Here is a 13,510-nt window from a genome sequence, read left to right as displayed (position 1 = left end):
CAGTACTCCAACCTGCCCACCAAGGAGCGCCTGGTGCCCAGGGAGGTGCCGCGGCGCGTCATCAACGCCATCAACGTCAACCACGAGTTCGACCTGCTGGACGTGCGCTTCCACGAGCTGGGCGACGTGGTGGACGCCTTCGTGGTGTGCGAGTCCAACTTCACGGCCTACGGGGAGCCGCGGCCGCTCAAGTTCCGGGAGATGCTGACCAACGGCACGTTCGAGTACATCCGGCACAAGGTGCTCTACGTCTTCCTGGACCACTTCCCGCCGGGCGGGCGGCAGGACGGCTGGATCGCCGACGACTACCTGCGCACCTTCCTCACCCAGGACGGCCTGGCGCGGCTGCGCAACCTGCGGCCCGACGACGTGTTCATCATCGACGACGCGGACGAGATCCCCGCGCGCGACGGCGTGCTCTTCCTCAAGCTCTACGACGGCTGGACCGAGCCCTTCGCCTTCCACATGCGCAAGTCCCTCTACGGCTTCTTCTGGAAGCAGCCGGGCACCCTGGAGGTGGTGTCGGGCTGCACGGTGGACATGCTGCGCTCCGTGTACGGGCTGGACGGCATCCGCCTGCGCCGCCGCCAGTACTACACGATGCCCGCCTTCCGGCAGTACGAGAACCGCACGGGGCACATCCTGGTGCAGTGGTCGCTGGGCAGCCCCCTGCACTTCGCCGGCTGGCACTGCTCCTGGTGCTTCACCCCCGAGGGCATCTACTTCAAGCTCGTGTCGGCCCAGAACGGGGACTTCCCGCGCTGGGGGGACTACGAGGACAAGCGGGACCTCAATTACATCCGGAGCCTGATCCGCACCGGGGGCTGGTTCGACGGCACGCAGCAGGAGTACCCGCCGGCCGACCCCGGCGAGCACATGTACGCCCCGAAGTACCTGCTGCAGAACTACCACCGGTTCCGCTATCTGCTGGACAACCCCTACCAGGGGCCCAGGAGCACGGCCGCCGGGGGGCCGCGGGGCAGGGGCTCTGAGGGAAGGCCCCCCGCCAGGGCTAAGTCGGACGCGGTGGAAGGCTAAGGTGGCACGGTGTTCAGGGCCAGTGGCAGGGCAGGGGGGCGACTGCCCTCCTGTCATCTTCCTGCCTCCTGACCTCGGGGGTCTTGAGAGAGGGGACCAGAAGTGGATGCGTGGGAGACTCTTCCCTGTCCAAGCCCTGGTGGCTCAGGGGTCAGGCCTGTGACCTCAAAAACCGTCACTCCTCATGGTGAGAGGGGACCCTGACCCTCCCGCCCTCCAAGCGAGCTGTGCCAGGAGGTGCCGCGGAGGGTGCAGGATGGTAACTGGGTGGCCGGGGCGGGTGGGAAGGAGCCGCAGGAGCTCCTGGTGGCCCGCGGGAGCTGCTGTGTGAAAGGCATGCCGGGAGGTCTCCAGCTCTGTAAATAGTTGCATTTGGGTCCAGGCGGAAGCGGGGACGCCAGGAAAGGAGGGTGTGGAGAACAGCATCCAGCTGAGAGGTGGCCCAGGGTCCTCCGAAGTGCTGGGCCAGGAGCCGGGGACCTCTAGCCGCCTCCCCTCAGGGCCCCAGAGGCTCCTGAGCTGACATAGGCGGGGGCCTGGGGAAGCCAGGGGAGTCCTTTCAGTTCTGAACCTGGCGTTGATGTCCCTTCTTACTTTTTATCTTTCCGTCTAGTGGGCTCCCACTTGGTCCTCCCAAGGCCAGGAGTCCAATACTCAGGGTGGGATGGGACATCAGCCAGCCGAGTAGGTCAGACATAGGGGTGCCCCACACCCCTTCCTGCCGGAATCCCCAGCCCCAGCTCTCCACTGTCTCAGGTGGAGTTACCCTTGTACCCCTTCTTGGTGTTGGCTAGGGGCCAGAAAAGAGCCCCGAGGCTGCCCTGGGCCCCAGAGGGCCATTACGACCAGTTCTATGCCATCTCCTGCCTCTTAGTGTGCCCCACCGGGGCAGGAGATGTATTCATTAAAGTAGATTCTAAGCTGCTGTAAAGGAAAGACCCCGAAATACAGTGGTTTCAGCAAGACAGAAGCTTGTGTCTAATGTAACTGTCTGGAGGGAGATGGTCTGGATCGAGTAGGGCAGCTCTGCTTCCTCAGACACACCTTCCAGCTCTGGACAGAGTGGTTGCTCCAGTTCCACCATCACGTGCATCCGAGCCCGGGGGGAGCAGAGGGAAGCACGGAAACACACACCCTTTCCTGTCAACGGCATGAGCCAGAGATGGCAAAGCTGCTGCTGACCGCAGCATGCTGGTCAGGACTTAGTCACATGACCGCAGTAGCTGCAAGGGAAGCTGGGCCTCCATGTGCCCAGCCTCAGCCTAGTTCTCTTCTTACAGGAAGGTGGGGAGGGTGGATACAGGGACCAGGAGCGTCTCTGGCACAGGGGGAGGGAAAGCGAGGGTAGAAATGACTGTCGGAGTCATAAGATCCTCCTCTCACATTGGAGCTCCTGGAACAACCTGCTCCTGCCCCCCTCACTGCCAGCGCAGGGCCGGGGTGCAGTGAGAGCCTGCCGTCATGGGGAGGAGGGGAGACCCCTCTCCAAGGCCCCGTTGGATGCTCACCAGGGATGCCAGGAGGCAGAGGCTGCCTGTGGAACGGTACATGTTGGTGCGCGTGTGTGTATTTATGGGCATGGGTGCATGCTGTGTGTACTTGTATGTGTCTGTGTCGGTGTGTCCCTGTACATAGATGCTTGTGTGTGGATGTGGGAGCAGGGCCCAGGCGCTTCCCGGGATCTAGAGCCTGTGGCCATACCTCCTGCAGCTCCCCAAAATGACTGAGGCAGAAAGCCTGTGGGGAGCCTGGAAACCAAGGCTGAAGGGGATGCAGGGTCCGTCTGTCTGTCTGTCTTTCAGTCCAAGAGATGAGAATCCTCCTGACCTGAGGGCTGTGCAGCTGAGCGCCCACTACCTCCAGCCGCTCTTGGCCCCAACCACATCTTTCCCCCCAGTCCCCTCTGGCCTCCAGCAGGGACTTTGGCTGGCTGTCTCCTGATGGGCCAGGGAGGAGGGTGCCCCCTTTGCCACAGCTCTGTCTGGGGAAGTGCCCGGTGTGGGTGTGGTCTGGGGGCAGCCTCTGGTGGGCAGGAATGAAGAAGGCTGAGGGGGCTCTATTTCCTCCCTCCTCCCTCGGAGTTATAGCAGCCCCCTCTCTGATCCCGCGTGGGGCTGAGAGGTGGCTCAAGAAGTCAGCAGCCACTGCTCACCCCTGGACAGGCCGTCTCAGGGCTCCTGAGTCATGCCTGAGCCCCAGCCCAGAAACCTCCCTCCTCGCCAGCTTCCTCACCCCACGGCCCTGGCTCCCTCCTGCTACTGCGGATGCCCCTTCCCAGGCTGGCCTCCCCTCACCAGCTCAGGGGCAGGGGGAGAAGACATAGCTCAGACCAGCCAAGCCCTGCCTTTCCGTAGACCCTGGCAAGTGGAGGCCTGGCCATTGGGTGGAGATGGCAGCTGTCAGAGGGGTGGGGGCCGGAGCATGGGGTTGAAGAGTTCTGCATATAATCACATCATACACTGGGAATTTGGGGGGTCAGGGGTGCCCTGGGCCATTCCCCCAATGTGAAGGGAAACCGAACTGTGAATGTGAACACTGGTGCACCACTGGCCCTGTCAGCATATCCAGACAGCCTTCCCTGGAAACACCTGCCCTATGACTCCAGGAGGCCCAGCCCACCCCAGCTCATGTCCGTTCCCAAGGACAGGTGCGGGGAGCTTTGGGGACACAGGTGACAATTGGCATGGGGAGACAGGACTTGCCCAAGCAGGTAGCAGGGCCCTAGGAAAGGTATAATTTAAGGACACCATTATTTTTTTTGTAAGGGAAAATCAATATGTACATTCTGAAATCATTTTCTCTGTAAATGGTTGGATTTCATTTCACCCTTAAAGGGATGTTGAAGATAATATTAATAATAAAAACACCTACAAAGCCTGCGGAGTGTGCACGTGTGGCTGGTTTGGGGGGCGCGCCGGGACAGGGAGGCCACTGCAGCTGTGGGGTCAGGGCCTCCCCAGGACCAGGTGCAGTTACCTCCACCAGCACCAGGGGGCAGCCTTCCCTCCCACCGATGGAGATAAACAGAAAGGGGAGGCTCTGGGCGGAAGGAAGGAGAAGCGGGCCTGGGACTTCTGGGGGGTCGGGATGAAGACTGGGGTGCCTCCACCGAGAGGGCAGCGGTCCTCCCACAGCTGTGCTCCTGGGGCATCGAGACCAAAGCGTCCACCTCCGTAGTTTCCTCCCTGTGCCTGTGGGTCCTAAGGATGTTGTGGCCTCTTCCCACTAGACACAGCCCCTGGATGGCCGGACAGGGCTGGACCTGTCATCCTCCCTCAGGCAGGAGAGGACGGCAGCCTCCAGGACCAGCCATCTCTCTGCTGTGGAGCTGACGGGACCGGAGCGGTGGTGGCGCCCGGAGCCTGGGGTGTGGGGGCTTCCTCTGGGGCCTGTGGACACGGGCACTGTCCTGGGGGAGGGCCCCTGGGCGTTCTCTAAGGAGAGTCTCAGAGATGGTGGGAATGGACACTGGGAACTCTGCCTTTGTCCCCCGTGGGCTGGCTGTGCAGCCTCCGTGTTAGGTGGGGAGACCGAGGCCGGAGACGGGAAGGAGTGACCACAGTGTTGGTGGCCAGAGCAGGGGCCAGTGCCGCCTGAGCACTCACAAGGTGCCAAGCCCTTGGCATGGGGTTGGTGATGGGAGGGACATCCTTGACATTTTAGGAGACAGGGAATTGCCCAATTCGGGCCCAGTTCACCGTGACCACGTCCTGGGGCACAGGCTCCGGAGGGGGTTGCTCGATTTTACAAAGGTCCCCTTGACGGCTAGCGTTTAAAGCGATCCGGTTAGGACGCTTAGGAAGCAGTTTTGTTATTGCAAACCGAGTTCATCTCTCTGGAAGCCCCGTGCCCATGCAGTTAGGCACGTGACCCCGCTCTGTGACAATCAGGCCTTTTGTCCGGCCACCCACTGGTCCCACCCACCATATCTGCGCCACCCCTTTTGCCACTGTTTGTCTTTCAGTTCAATCCTACACTCAATTACCAACTGTTGGACAGCAGGCCCCGAGGAAGATGAAGAAATGGGCATGACATTTTCTGCCCTCCAGGAGCTCAAAGCTGACTGGGAGTAGCTGGGGTTCCCGACCTCAGCGCTGCTGACATTGTGGCCGGGTCATTCTTCGTGTTGGGCTGTCCGTTAGAGGGTGGTTAACAGCATCCCCGGCCCCTACCCACTGGACACCAGTAGCAGCCAATCCCCCAAGTGTGGCACCAACCATGTCTCCAGACATTACTAAATAATTGTCCCTTGGGGTGCAGCGTCACCCAGGCTGAGAACCTCAGGAGGAGGAGTGCCCAGCTGTTGAGCATCTACTGTAGACATGCCAGGCACTTTGTACAATGACCTCATCTAATCCTGTGGGATAGAGGATCGTGGTCATTGGAGGTCAGCTTTCCTCTTGTGGAATTTAATGGTATTGGGGGCGTCCCCCTGCTCTCCAGCCTGGGCGATGGGAGGTGGTGAGGCTAGGATTTAGGGAGATTAAGGTAGAATTGCTCCAAGGCACACAGCTCCCAGGCAGGATTTAGGACCAGGGTCCCCACCGCCCTTCTGACGGCGCTGCACTGCCCCCTAGTGGGAGGGCGAGGCACGTCGCTGCAGCGGCCACGCTTCCCTGTTGTTTTCCTTCCTCTTCCCGTCTTCTCACTGGAGGCCACACTGGGTTCCAGGCAGCTTGTACAGATGCTGCTGCAAAACGGACAGGCAAATGTGTAAAGGTTAGAATCATGGGAAAGTATAATTACAAAACACGCAAGCCTGGGAAGCAACAGAAAACGCAAAGGCAACGCCAGGGGCACGTCAAAGTGTTGAAGGTGCAGAGGAGAGGGGCACGTCCTGTTTTCGCTCTTAAGGTCGAGGGAGCGAAGGTTCCAGAACTTTCACAGGAACTGGTGCCGCTTTGGGATGAACGCTGACAGCAGGCACCTCCCGGGCATCGGTCTTGTCTACAGCGTGTTCCCCACTTTTATGTCCCCAGCACTCTGCCCATGGAGTGCTCCCCGGATCCTGCTGCATTGTGCTGACAGGATGTGCACACAGTTCACCTTCCCTGGGCGGCCCAGCCCCAGGCCTCTAACTTGTGTTGTTAGTGGTTTTAGTAGATGTTGACCCCAAAGAGCCCGGCACCCTGGCCGACCAGGGCAGCTCCCTCCTCCGCCAGGTTCACTCACCCTCCACCTCCCCGAGGACGGAGGCCTGCCCCCTGGGGAACTGTGTTTGGAGAGGGCTCCTCCCGTTCCCTGCCTGTGTGTGGCCCGTGGATTGCCAAGAGCCCCAGCGAAGAGAAGGCTGTTTGGCCAGCAACCCAGCAGGAGGGCACCCGGGGGTCAAGTTCTAAGACTCCAAGGACGAAGAACAGGTACAGACATCAGAACTCGTCATGTAAACCACACGTAGGGCCCCCCAGCCCCGCGCGTCCTCTGGGAACACATCCCGTCTCAGTTCCTGGGGTCGCCACGCAGCCCGGACCCTGACCTGGCAACGCAGAAATCACCCGTTGCTCTTCCTTCTCCCTCCTCCAAGCCCTCCAACCGCCTCCTTCACACAGGCCTTTGTGCAAACCGGGCAGGCACCCCTTCCTCCGACATTTCACTTCCACCTGTTGGAAGGCTGCCATATGTGCTGGTGCCCTTAGAACAAGACAGCTCACTGCCTTCCGCTGCCAAAGAAATGTCAGAGACACAGGCGACTGACTCCGCAGTCTATGACGTGACAGGTGCCCGTGGGGCAGCCCCGCCTCTGCCTTCCAGGTCTGCTCCATCACTACCCTTCGACTTTAGAATAGTCATGGCTCCCCTTACCTGCAGAGCCGTCACTCCGCAGCCCTGTCATGCTACCTGTGCCGTCTTCTTGGCCTGGAGTAGGCACCTGACTCAGAGGCAGCCAAGCCACCTGCAGGCCTGGTGTGAGGAGGGGCCTGGGCCCATGGGAGGAGGCGGGTTGGAAAGGGCGAAGGAGCAGGTGCAGAGGGGAGCCGCCGGGAGAGAGCAGCCTCCCGTAACTGGCCCGGTGCGTCCTCAGGACGAACCTGAGTGGAGCTCTGCCCTGGGAGCTGGAAGTGGCCCCATCAGAGCTGTGACCCGGGGGAGGTCCCGCGGACCCGGGTCAGCCAGTTCCAAGGAGTCACCGTGAGCTGGAGGCCTGAAGATGGGTTCTCAGACACACGCTGTGTGATCCGAGCGGCTCTTCGTGGCGAAAGGGTTAGCGCATAAATACCTGACAGCTGTTTAGAAAAAAGCCTAGTTACAATCCCTCCCTCACTCCTTACACCAAAAAAGTGAATCCCAGAGGAATATACCAAAGATATAAAAAGTTGAGAAAGTACAATCTGGCCAGTCTTTCCAGTCTTTTCTCTCTGGGCTGGAGCGTGTGTGTGTGTGTGTGTGTGTGTGTGTGTGTGTGTGTGTGTGTTGGGTCCGGCTGGGAGGGGTTGAACTGGATAAACTCTCAGGTCTCTAACTGTTATGACAGCTGCCATTCCTTACACCCTGACCCTAAGCCCAGTCCCTAAGCCCACCTCCCCATCTTCCTCCTGTGACACTTCCTCCATGACTGGGATACCCCGGCTCTCAGCTCCTCACCCTGCACCCCCTTCTCCTGGAACTCCGAGCAGAGGGTAGGGGCCCTGCACGTCCCCATCCCCCTCAGGAGTCCGGCTCCAGGCTGCACACAGGGCTTCGGCTTCAGTTCCTTTCCTGGACTTTGGAGGCGTTTACCTTGGACTTGAGTCCAAGCTCAGAACCAGCTGTGCCATTTAGGGTTTCTTTCTCTATTTTAAAGGTCAGGGCCGTGTGATGGCAGCTGGGGAGGTATGTCAGACAGCACGCTCATCGTGGCTCGGGGGGCGGGGGTTGGGGGGCAGGCGGGCTTTCTCTTTGACCCCCTTTCCTTCCCATGTAGATGAGAAACACCGGCTCAAAGACTACAGGAGCCCAACAGGCAATGGACAGGAGTGAGCACCCACGGGTGAGACAAGAGGGAGTGATGGGGGTGGGGTACGCTGGGGAGCTCAGACTCTGTCCGAGCTATTCCTCTTCATAGGTGGGGAGCCTAGTGTTGCAAGATCTGAATATTTGAGCCAACCGGGAAAGCTGTCTTTCCTAGTTGTCTGGGGCTTACAAAGCTCTTGGCCCAATCCAGCATGTGGACCTCCAGTTTGCTCCTTGAGGATGAGAAGGTGGAGGCTATAATCAGCCTGAACGGCGCTGCCTCCTCTGTAAAATGGGTACATTGATACTCAGCCCTCACGGGACTGTAGTAGGGATCAATGGGGATAAAGGATGTAAAAGGAAAACAAGTAACATTCCTTGAGCAATGGCTCTGGGCTGGGCACCTGAGCCGGAAGCTGGTCCATCCTGGCTGCTTGACACAGTCGCTGCAGGGAAGAAACATCCGCATAGCATATGTTCCAAGGGACCTGGCGTATATGGCATACTGTTCTTAGTATGTTTGCTCCCCTTCTTAGCGCTATGTGTTCTAACCAAGGCCACCTCCCTGAGAAAGGTTGTTTCCCCAGGTGGGGATGTATTCCTGGAGTTAGGGATTAATGGGACTAAGGAAGGGAATAAATCAGTAAAACCCCCTAGTGTTACAGAAATACCATGTACTACTTATGAAGAACTTAGACTAAGACTGTTGGCAATAAATTTGGGACTTGCTAGGCCCACGATGCCGGAGTCTATTTATTGTCTTCACTAGCTGAGCATAGAGGAGACCCCCAAAAGCTAGTAACCTTTGAAGCCCTAACAAAGGTCAGGGCTGTGCACCACCCAGTTAATCTAGATAATGGTAACTGAAGCATCATCCCCACCTTAGTTCACTTAATTCCTTAGATACTTATGTAAATCCTTGATGATTATTGTTGATTAGATATTCTGCCTATTTCTGGAAATTGTCTGGTGATGAACTAATCTGTGTGTCATTGAAACCTCCTTACCCTAGGGCTACCCCAGATCAATGAAAGGTTGGAGCGGCCTGAGCATCGGTGGAAGTCCTTCTGGACTTGCCCAATATTTCCAAATTATCTCGTGTCATTTCTCTCTCATTTGTGTGCGGCTCCTCTTTTCAGATCCCGAACCCTGATCCACTAGGACGTGGAAGGAAACACACACGACACACATCCCCAGGGGTCTACCCACCAGAGAAAGTACCAAAGCCTATGAAAACCCGCCGACGCAGGGCAGTCCCAAGGAAGACCACCAGCAAGGCTAAAAGGACATAACCTTTATTTGGGCCACAGAATAGGATAATCTCCTTCAGTTACTTCCTTGTGGCTTAACAGTAGAGCAGTAGAGTAGTGACCTTGGAATGGAGATAACAAACTAGCCCTAACCTTTGGAATGGAATGGATAGGATTAAAATCAACAGAGCTAGATAGAGATAAGATTTTTAGCAAAGGTTAGATAAGAAACTATAAACATAAAACAAGGAACTGTAGAAGGTCAAGGAAGGACCCAAAACATACCATGATATAGAGGCATGCTTATAGAATCCAGTAGTATAAAATACAGCTGTAACAGGACAATAAAGAGAACCTGGCTTTGCTGATCAACTGAACTCTGTCTCCGTGTCCTTCATTCTTCGCCAACGCCGTCCACACCTTTGGGAACCCCTGGACCGCTGGGGCTGGACCCCGGCACCCACCTTTCTCTTGTCCTGAAACTCACAGAGGTTGCACGGGTGTGGGGTGGAGATGCTGGGATCTAGGCTCTGAGCCTGTGCCCCTGCCAGGCCCCGCCCTCCACTCCTGCTGCCTGGCCAAGGGAGGGTATGCAGCAAACAAGCTTACATTTCCTTCACCCTTTGCAGCACCACCGGACACAACGTGGGCAGCAAAGAGTTCACTCGCTTGCAACCTCCCTCCTGTCCAGGGGGATCAGGTTTTAGTCTGGCGAAGGCAGAATCGGTGACATCTGATTAGAGCAAACACCATCATGAGGGAGGCGGCGCTTTCTGAAAGTGATTTCCAGGTCCCTGGTCAGCTCGCCAGCTCCTCCATCAGCCGGGTAATAACAGCGCCGGCCTTCGCTCCGTCTGGGTCCTCCCCTGGGAGGGCTGGGGAAATGGAGGTGGCTGCACTGAGCTTTCTGTCTTGTCATCCAGTAGCAATTTCCCTCCAGTTCAGGGCAACGGGCATTTGCAGGCGTCTCCATCTCATAAGGAACCCTACTCAGCGAAGTGAAGGGAATGAAACTGGCGAGACGAAGGCCTCAGGGTACTCACCCTCTCTGCCTTCTGGAGGGAAGCCTGGGGAGCCCTGCCCTGCTCCCCCACAGGGAAAGGGCCCCCTGGCCTGCTCTCTCTCTCCCTCGGTCTCCTCTGCGCCATCACGGCCCCTCTCACAATGCTCTCCGCCACCTGTCCTCTCATCTCGCCCTTTGCCTTCCCAGGAAAATGACTGTCTCCTTCCCACTCGCCGTCTCCTCTTCAGCCCTTGTCCTCGGGGCTGTGATGAGCTGGGGGATCGGGGTGTACCGGTGCCGGCACACAGGAAAAGCTCAGGAAGCACTAGCTCTCGCTGTCCACTGGTGGCTCTCGCAAGGGATACCGCGGTGTCCTGAGGCTGACCTCCTGCAGGGCTCAGCCCACCAGTCTGGCCCCCCAAAAGTGGCCAGGCTGCTCTTTCCAAGATGCAAGTCTATCCATGGCACAGACCTCCCACTGCAGCTGGATCAGGGCCCAATTCCCCGCCGTGGGCTGCTGGGCCTGCCTTCCTCACGGCCTTATCTTGGACTCCTTTCCTGCCTTCTCTGGGCTCCAGTCCTTTGAGCTCTCCAATGGGCCAGGATCCCGTCCTCCGTCCACACTACTCCCTGTTCCCTCCTCTGGGCTCCCTAAAATCTCAGCTGTGGTTACAATTCTCTTTGCACACGTCTCCTTGGCCTGCTTCTCTCTCTCTCTCCCTCCGTTTTAGGTAGCAGGAGTGCATGTTGAGGTCTGATTGCCAGGTACTGTATTAATCCCCTTTTATGCATGTAGGGACCAAGGCTCAGAGAGGCTGAGAACCTTGTGGAAGGTCACCAGCCATCAGGAGGTCGAGCTGGGATTCAAACCATGACTAATGGAGCTGGTGCAACAGCCTGAAGCACACCTGCAGGCCATCGCGTCCTCCCTGGCTACCTCAGGATGCTCACCTGGCCAGCCTCAGCTCCCTACCCTGTGCTCCAGCTAGGTGGTGCCCACCCCCTGCTTCTGCACTGGGTCACAGGCTCTTCCGCTTCCCACCACGAAGGCTTCTCTCCTAGAACCTGTCTGTGTCCCTGTCTGTCTCCTCCCTCCACGTGCACTCCCCGAGGACAGGAACTGCGTGTTTTATTTCTACGCTCCTGCTCCTGGTCCTGCTTCTGCTGCTGCTCCTGGCGCACACTGGGTGCTCGTGAAATGGTGAACGAGTGACTACTTGGTCAATACACTGGGAACAACAGTGTTAGTTCTCGTGGGTCATTCAGCAAAAATGTTTTGTCCATTTCTGTCCAATGGGCCAGGTGAGGAAACCAAGGCAAGCACAGCTTAAGTCACTTGTCCCGTGTTCATCACCACCCCATAGCCCCTTTCCAATTAGACCAGGCTTGACCGGCCTGACTCCCGGGAAATGACCCATCTCTTCCAAACCCTCTACCTTTCTGGAAAACGTTAATTAATTTATTCCACAATTAAATGCCTACTTTGTGTGAATGACTGTTTGGTTGAATAAGTGCTTCCCTCTCACGCTCCAGCCATGATCCCGTAAGAAGCTGTTGTCATCATCCAGATGGGAGACCAGGGGTCATAGCAAAACTGCAAGATCATCAGAGACATCCCAGAGGCCCCTTGTCATGTGAAACCCAGCAGAGCCCTGCGATCTGGGTCAGTGCCCCTTGCTGGGGTCTCCAGTCTACAGAGTCACCACGGATACACGCGGGTGCCAGCCGCCTGCCGCACTGCCCTGGCTTCGCCCCCTCCACACATTGCCCTGGAGGCACTGGAAGCAGGAGGGGCCTTGTGAGTCTATAAGTAAAGAGAAAACCCTGAAGAACAAGGAGCGTCTGGGGGAACTGATTGAAGGGCACCGCCCCCCCCCAAAGACCGCTCTCCTTTCCTCCTAAAAATAATATTCTATAGAACAGCAGGGTCAGGAGGGATATGAAAGGTCACCTGGTCTTCCAGCTGGAAATGTCACCATTTAGATTTATCTGGGTCACAACATTATTTGTTTAAAGAGCAAAGTAGGGCAGCATGGGGGAGTGGAAAGAACACGGTTCGGAGTCAGACAGACTTGGGTTCCACTGAGAGCTCCTGTGCTGCCCAGCTCGGTGTCCCGGAGGAAGTACCGAACCTCGCTGGGTCTTGGTTTTCTCGTCTATAAAATCAGATAGGGGCTCAGGCCAGGGCGGTGGCCGCGGCGAAGGCAGTGGTCAGATCCTGGGAGTATTTGGAGACTGAGCCACCAGGAGAGCAGGACCTGATCTCTCTGTTCTCTGCAACGCCTGTGACAGTGGCTGCACATTAGAGACCCTCAACCATGATTTCTTGCATCAGTGAATGGAGGAGCTACTACTCCTTAAGTGCTAGATACCTTTTTTGTTGTTGTTATTAATTCTCACCCAGGATATGTTTTCCATTGATTTTTAGAGAGAGTGGAAGGGAGGGAGGGGGAGAGAGAGAAATATTGATGGGATTGGTTGCCTCTGGCACGCACGCACCCCGACCAGGGCCAGGGGTCAACCTGCAACCCAGGTACTCAAGGGAATCGAACCCACAACCCTTTGGTGCGAGGGCCGATGCTCTACCCACTGAGCCAAACTAGCTGGGGATTTTAATCCTCACAGCAGTCCCAGGCTGGGAGAGATTAGGAAATGTGCCAGAGGGCAGCTGTCCTTAAATGGTCGCTGGAATGGGGAGCCGCTGGGCCTGGCTCCAAAGCCCAGCGTTCCTTGGCTTCACTGGAAGCCGAGCGGAGACGGGCACCCAGGGAGGCACTGGGGGAGGGGTTTGCAGATTCCAGAAGACAGGCTCCTGCCCTCAAAGCTGGTGAGAGGCAGAGAAGCCAGTGGGTACTTTAAAAAGGAGCGCCTGGCAAATAGCAGGCGCCAATGAACAAGTTTGGTCGCTGACCAGCTTGAGAACCCTCACCGTGTGCACACATGTCTGTGGGCCCAAAGGAGGTGCCCGAGAGTGTTGGGTGAGGGGCAAGGCAGAGGCTGGAAAGACTTGCGGGGGGACATCTGAGGTGGACCTTGAAGGGTAGGAGTTTGCCGGGAGCCGAGGGGCCTGGGAAGCTGGAACAGCGCGAATGAATGAAAAGATTGGAAATCGGCCTGAGAAAACGGGCTTTGAAAGCTATGATCGGGTGCATTACGTTAGCATTCCCGCGGGTACCCCCACGGTCCCGGCCCAGACGGCGCTACGGTCTGGCCTGCCCCGCTGGCTGGCAGCCGGCTGGGGGCCCCTTCTCCTGGTTCCAGTTTAGCATCCCCGGCAGCGCGACCCTCC

At 57.6% G+C, this 13,510-nt stretch overlaps 1 protein-coding gene across 1 annotated transcript in view; it reads left to right on the top strand.

Annotated features, from left to right (window-relative positions):
- The window catches only part of MGAT3 (mannosyl (beta-1,4-)-glycoprotein beta-1,4-N-acetylglucosaminyltransferase), a 46,517-nt gene extending 42,600 nt beyond the window's left edge, over positions 1 to 3,917 (top strand). Inside the window, exon 3 of the mRNA XM_014543830.1 lies at positions 4 to 3,917. Within this exon, the coding sequence (XP_014399316.1) occupies positions 4 to 1,038 (1,035 nt within the window). The 3' untranslated portion in view covers positions 1,039 to 3,917. The remainder of the gene's footprint in view (positions 1 to 3) is intronic.
- The last annotated feature ends 9,593 nt before the right edge of the window (positions 3,918 to 13,510 follow it).

The sequence above is a fragment of the Myotis brandtii genome, unplaced genomic scaffold (assembly GCF_000412655.1).
Source record: "Myotis brandtii unplaced genomic scaffold, ASM41265v1 scaffold339, whole genome shotgun sequence".
Lineage (NCBI taxonomy): Eukaryota > Metazoa > Chordata > Mammalia > Chiroptera > Vespertilionidae > Myotis > Myotis brandtii.
Note: the sequence above shows the minus strand (reverse complement) of the source record. Positions and strands in the feature narration are given on the sequence as shown.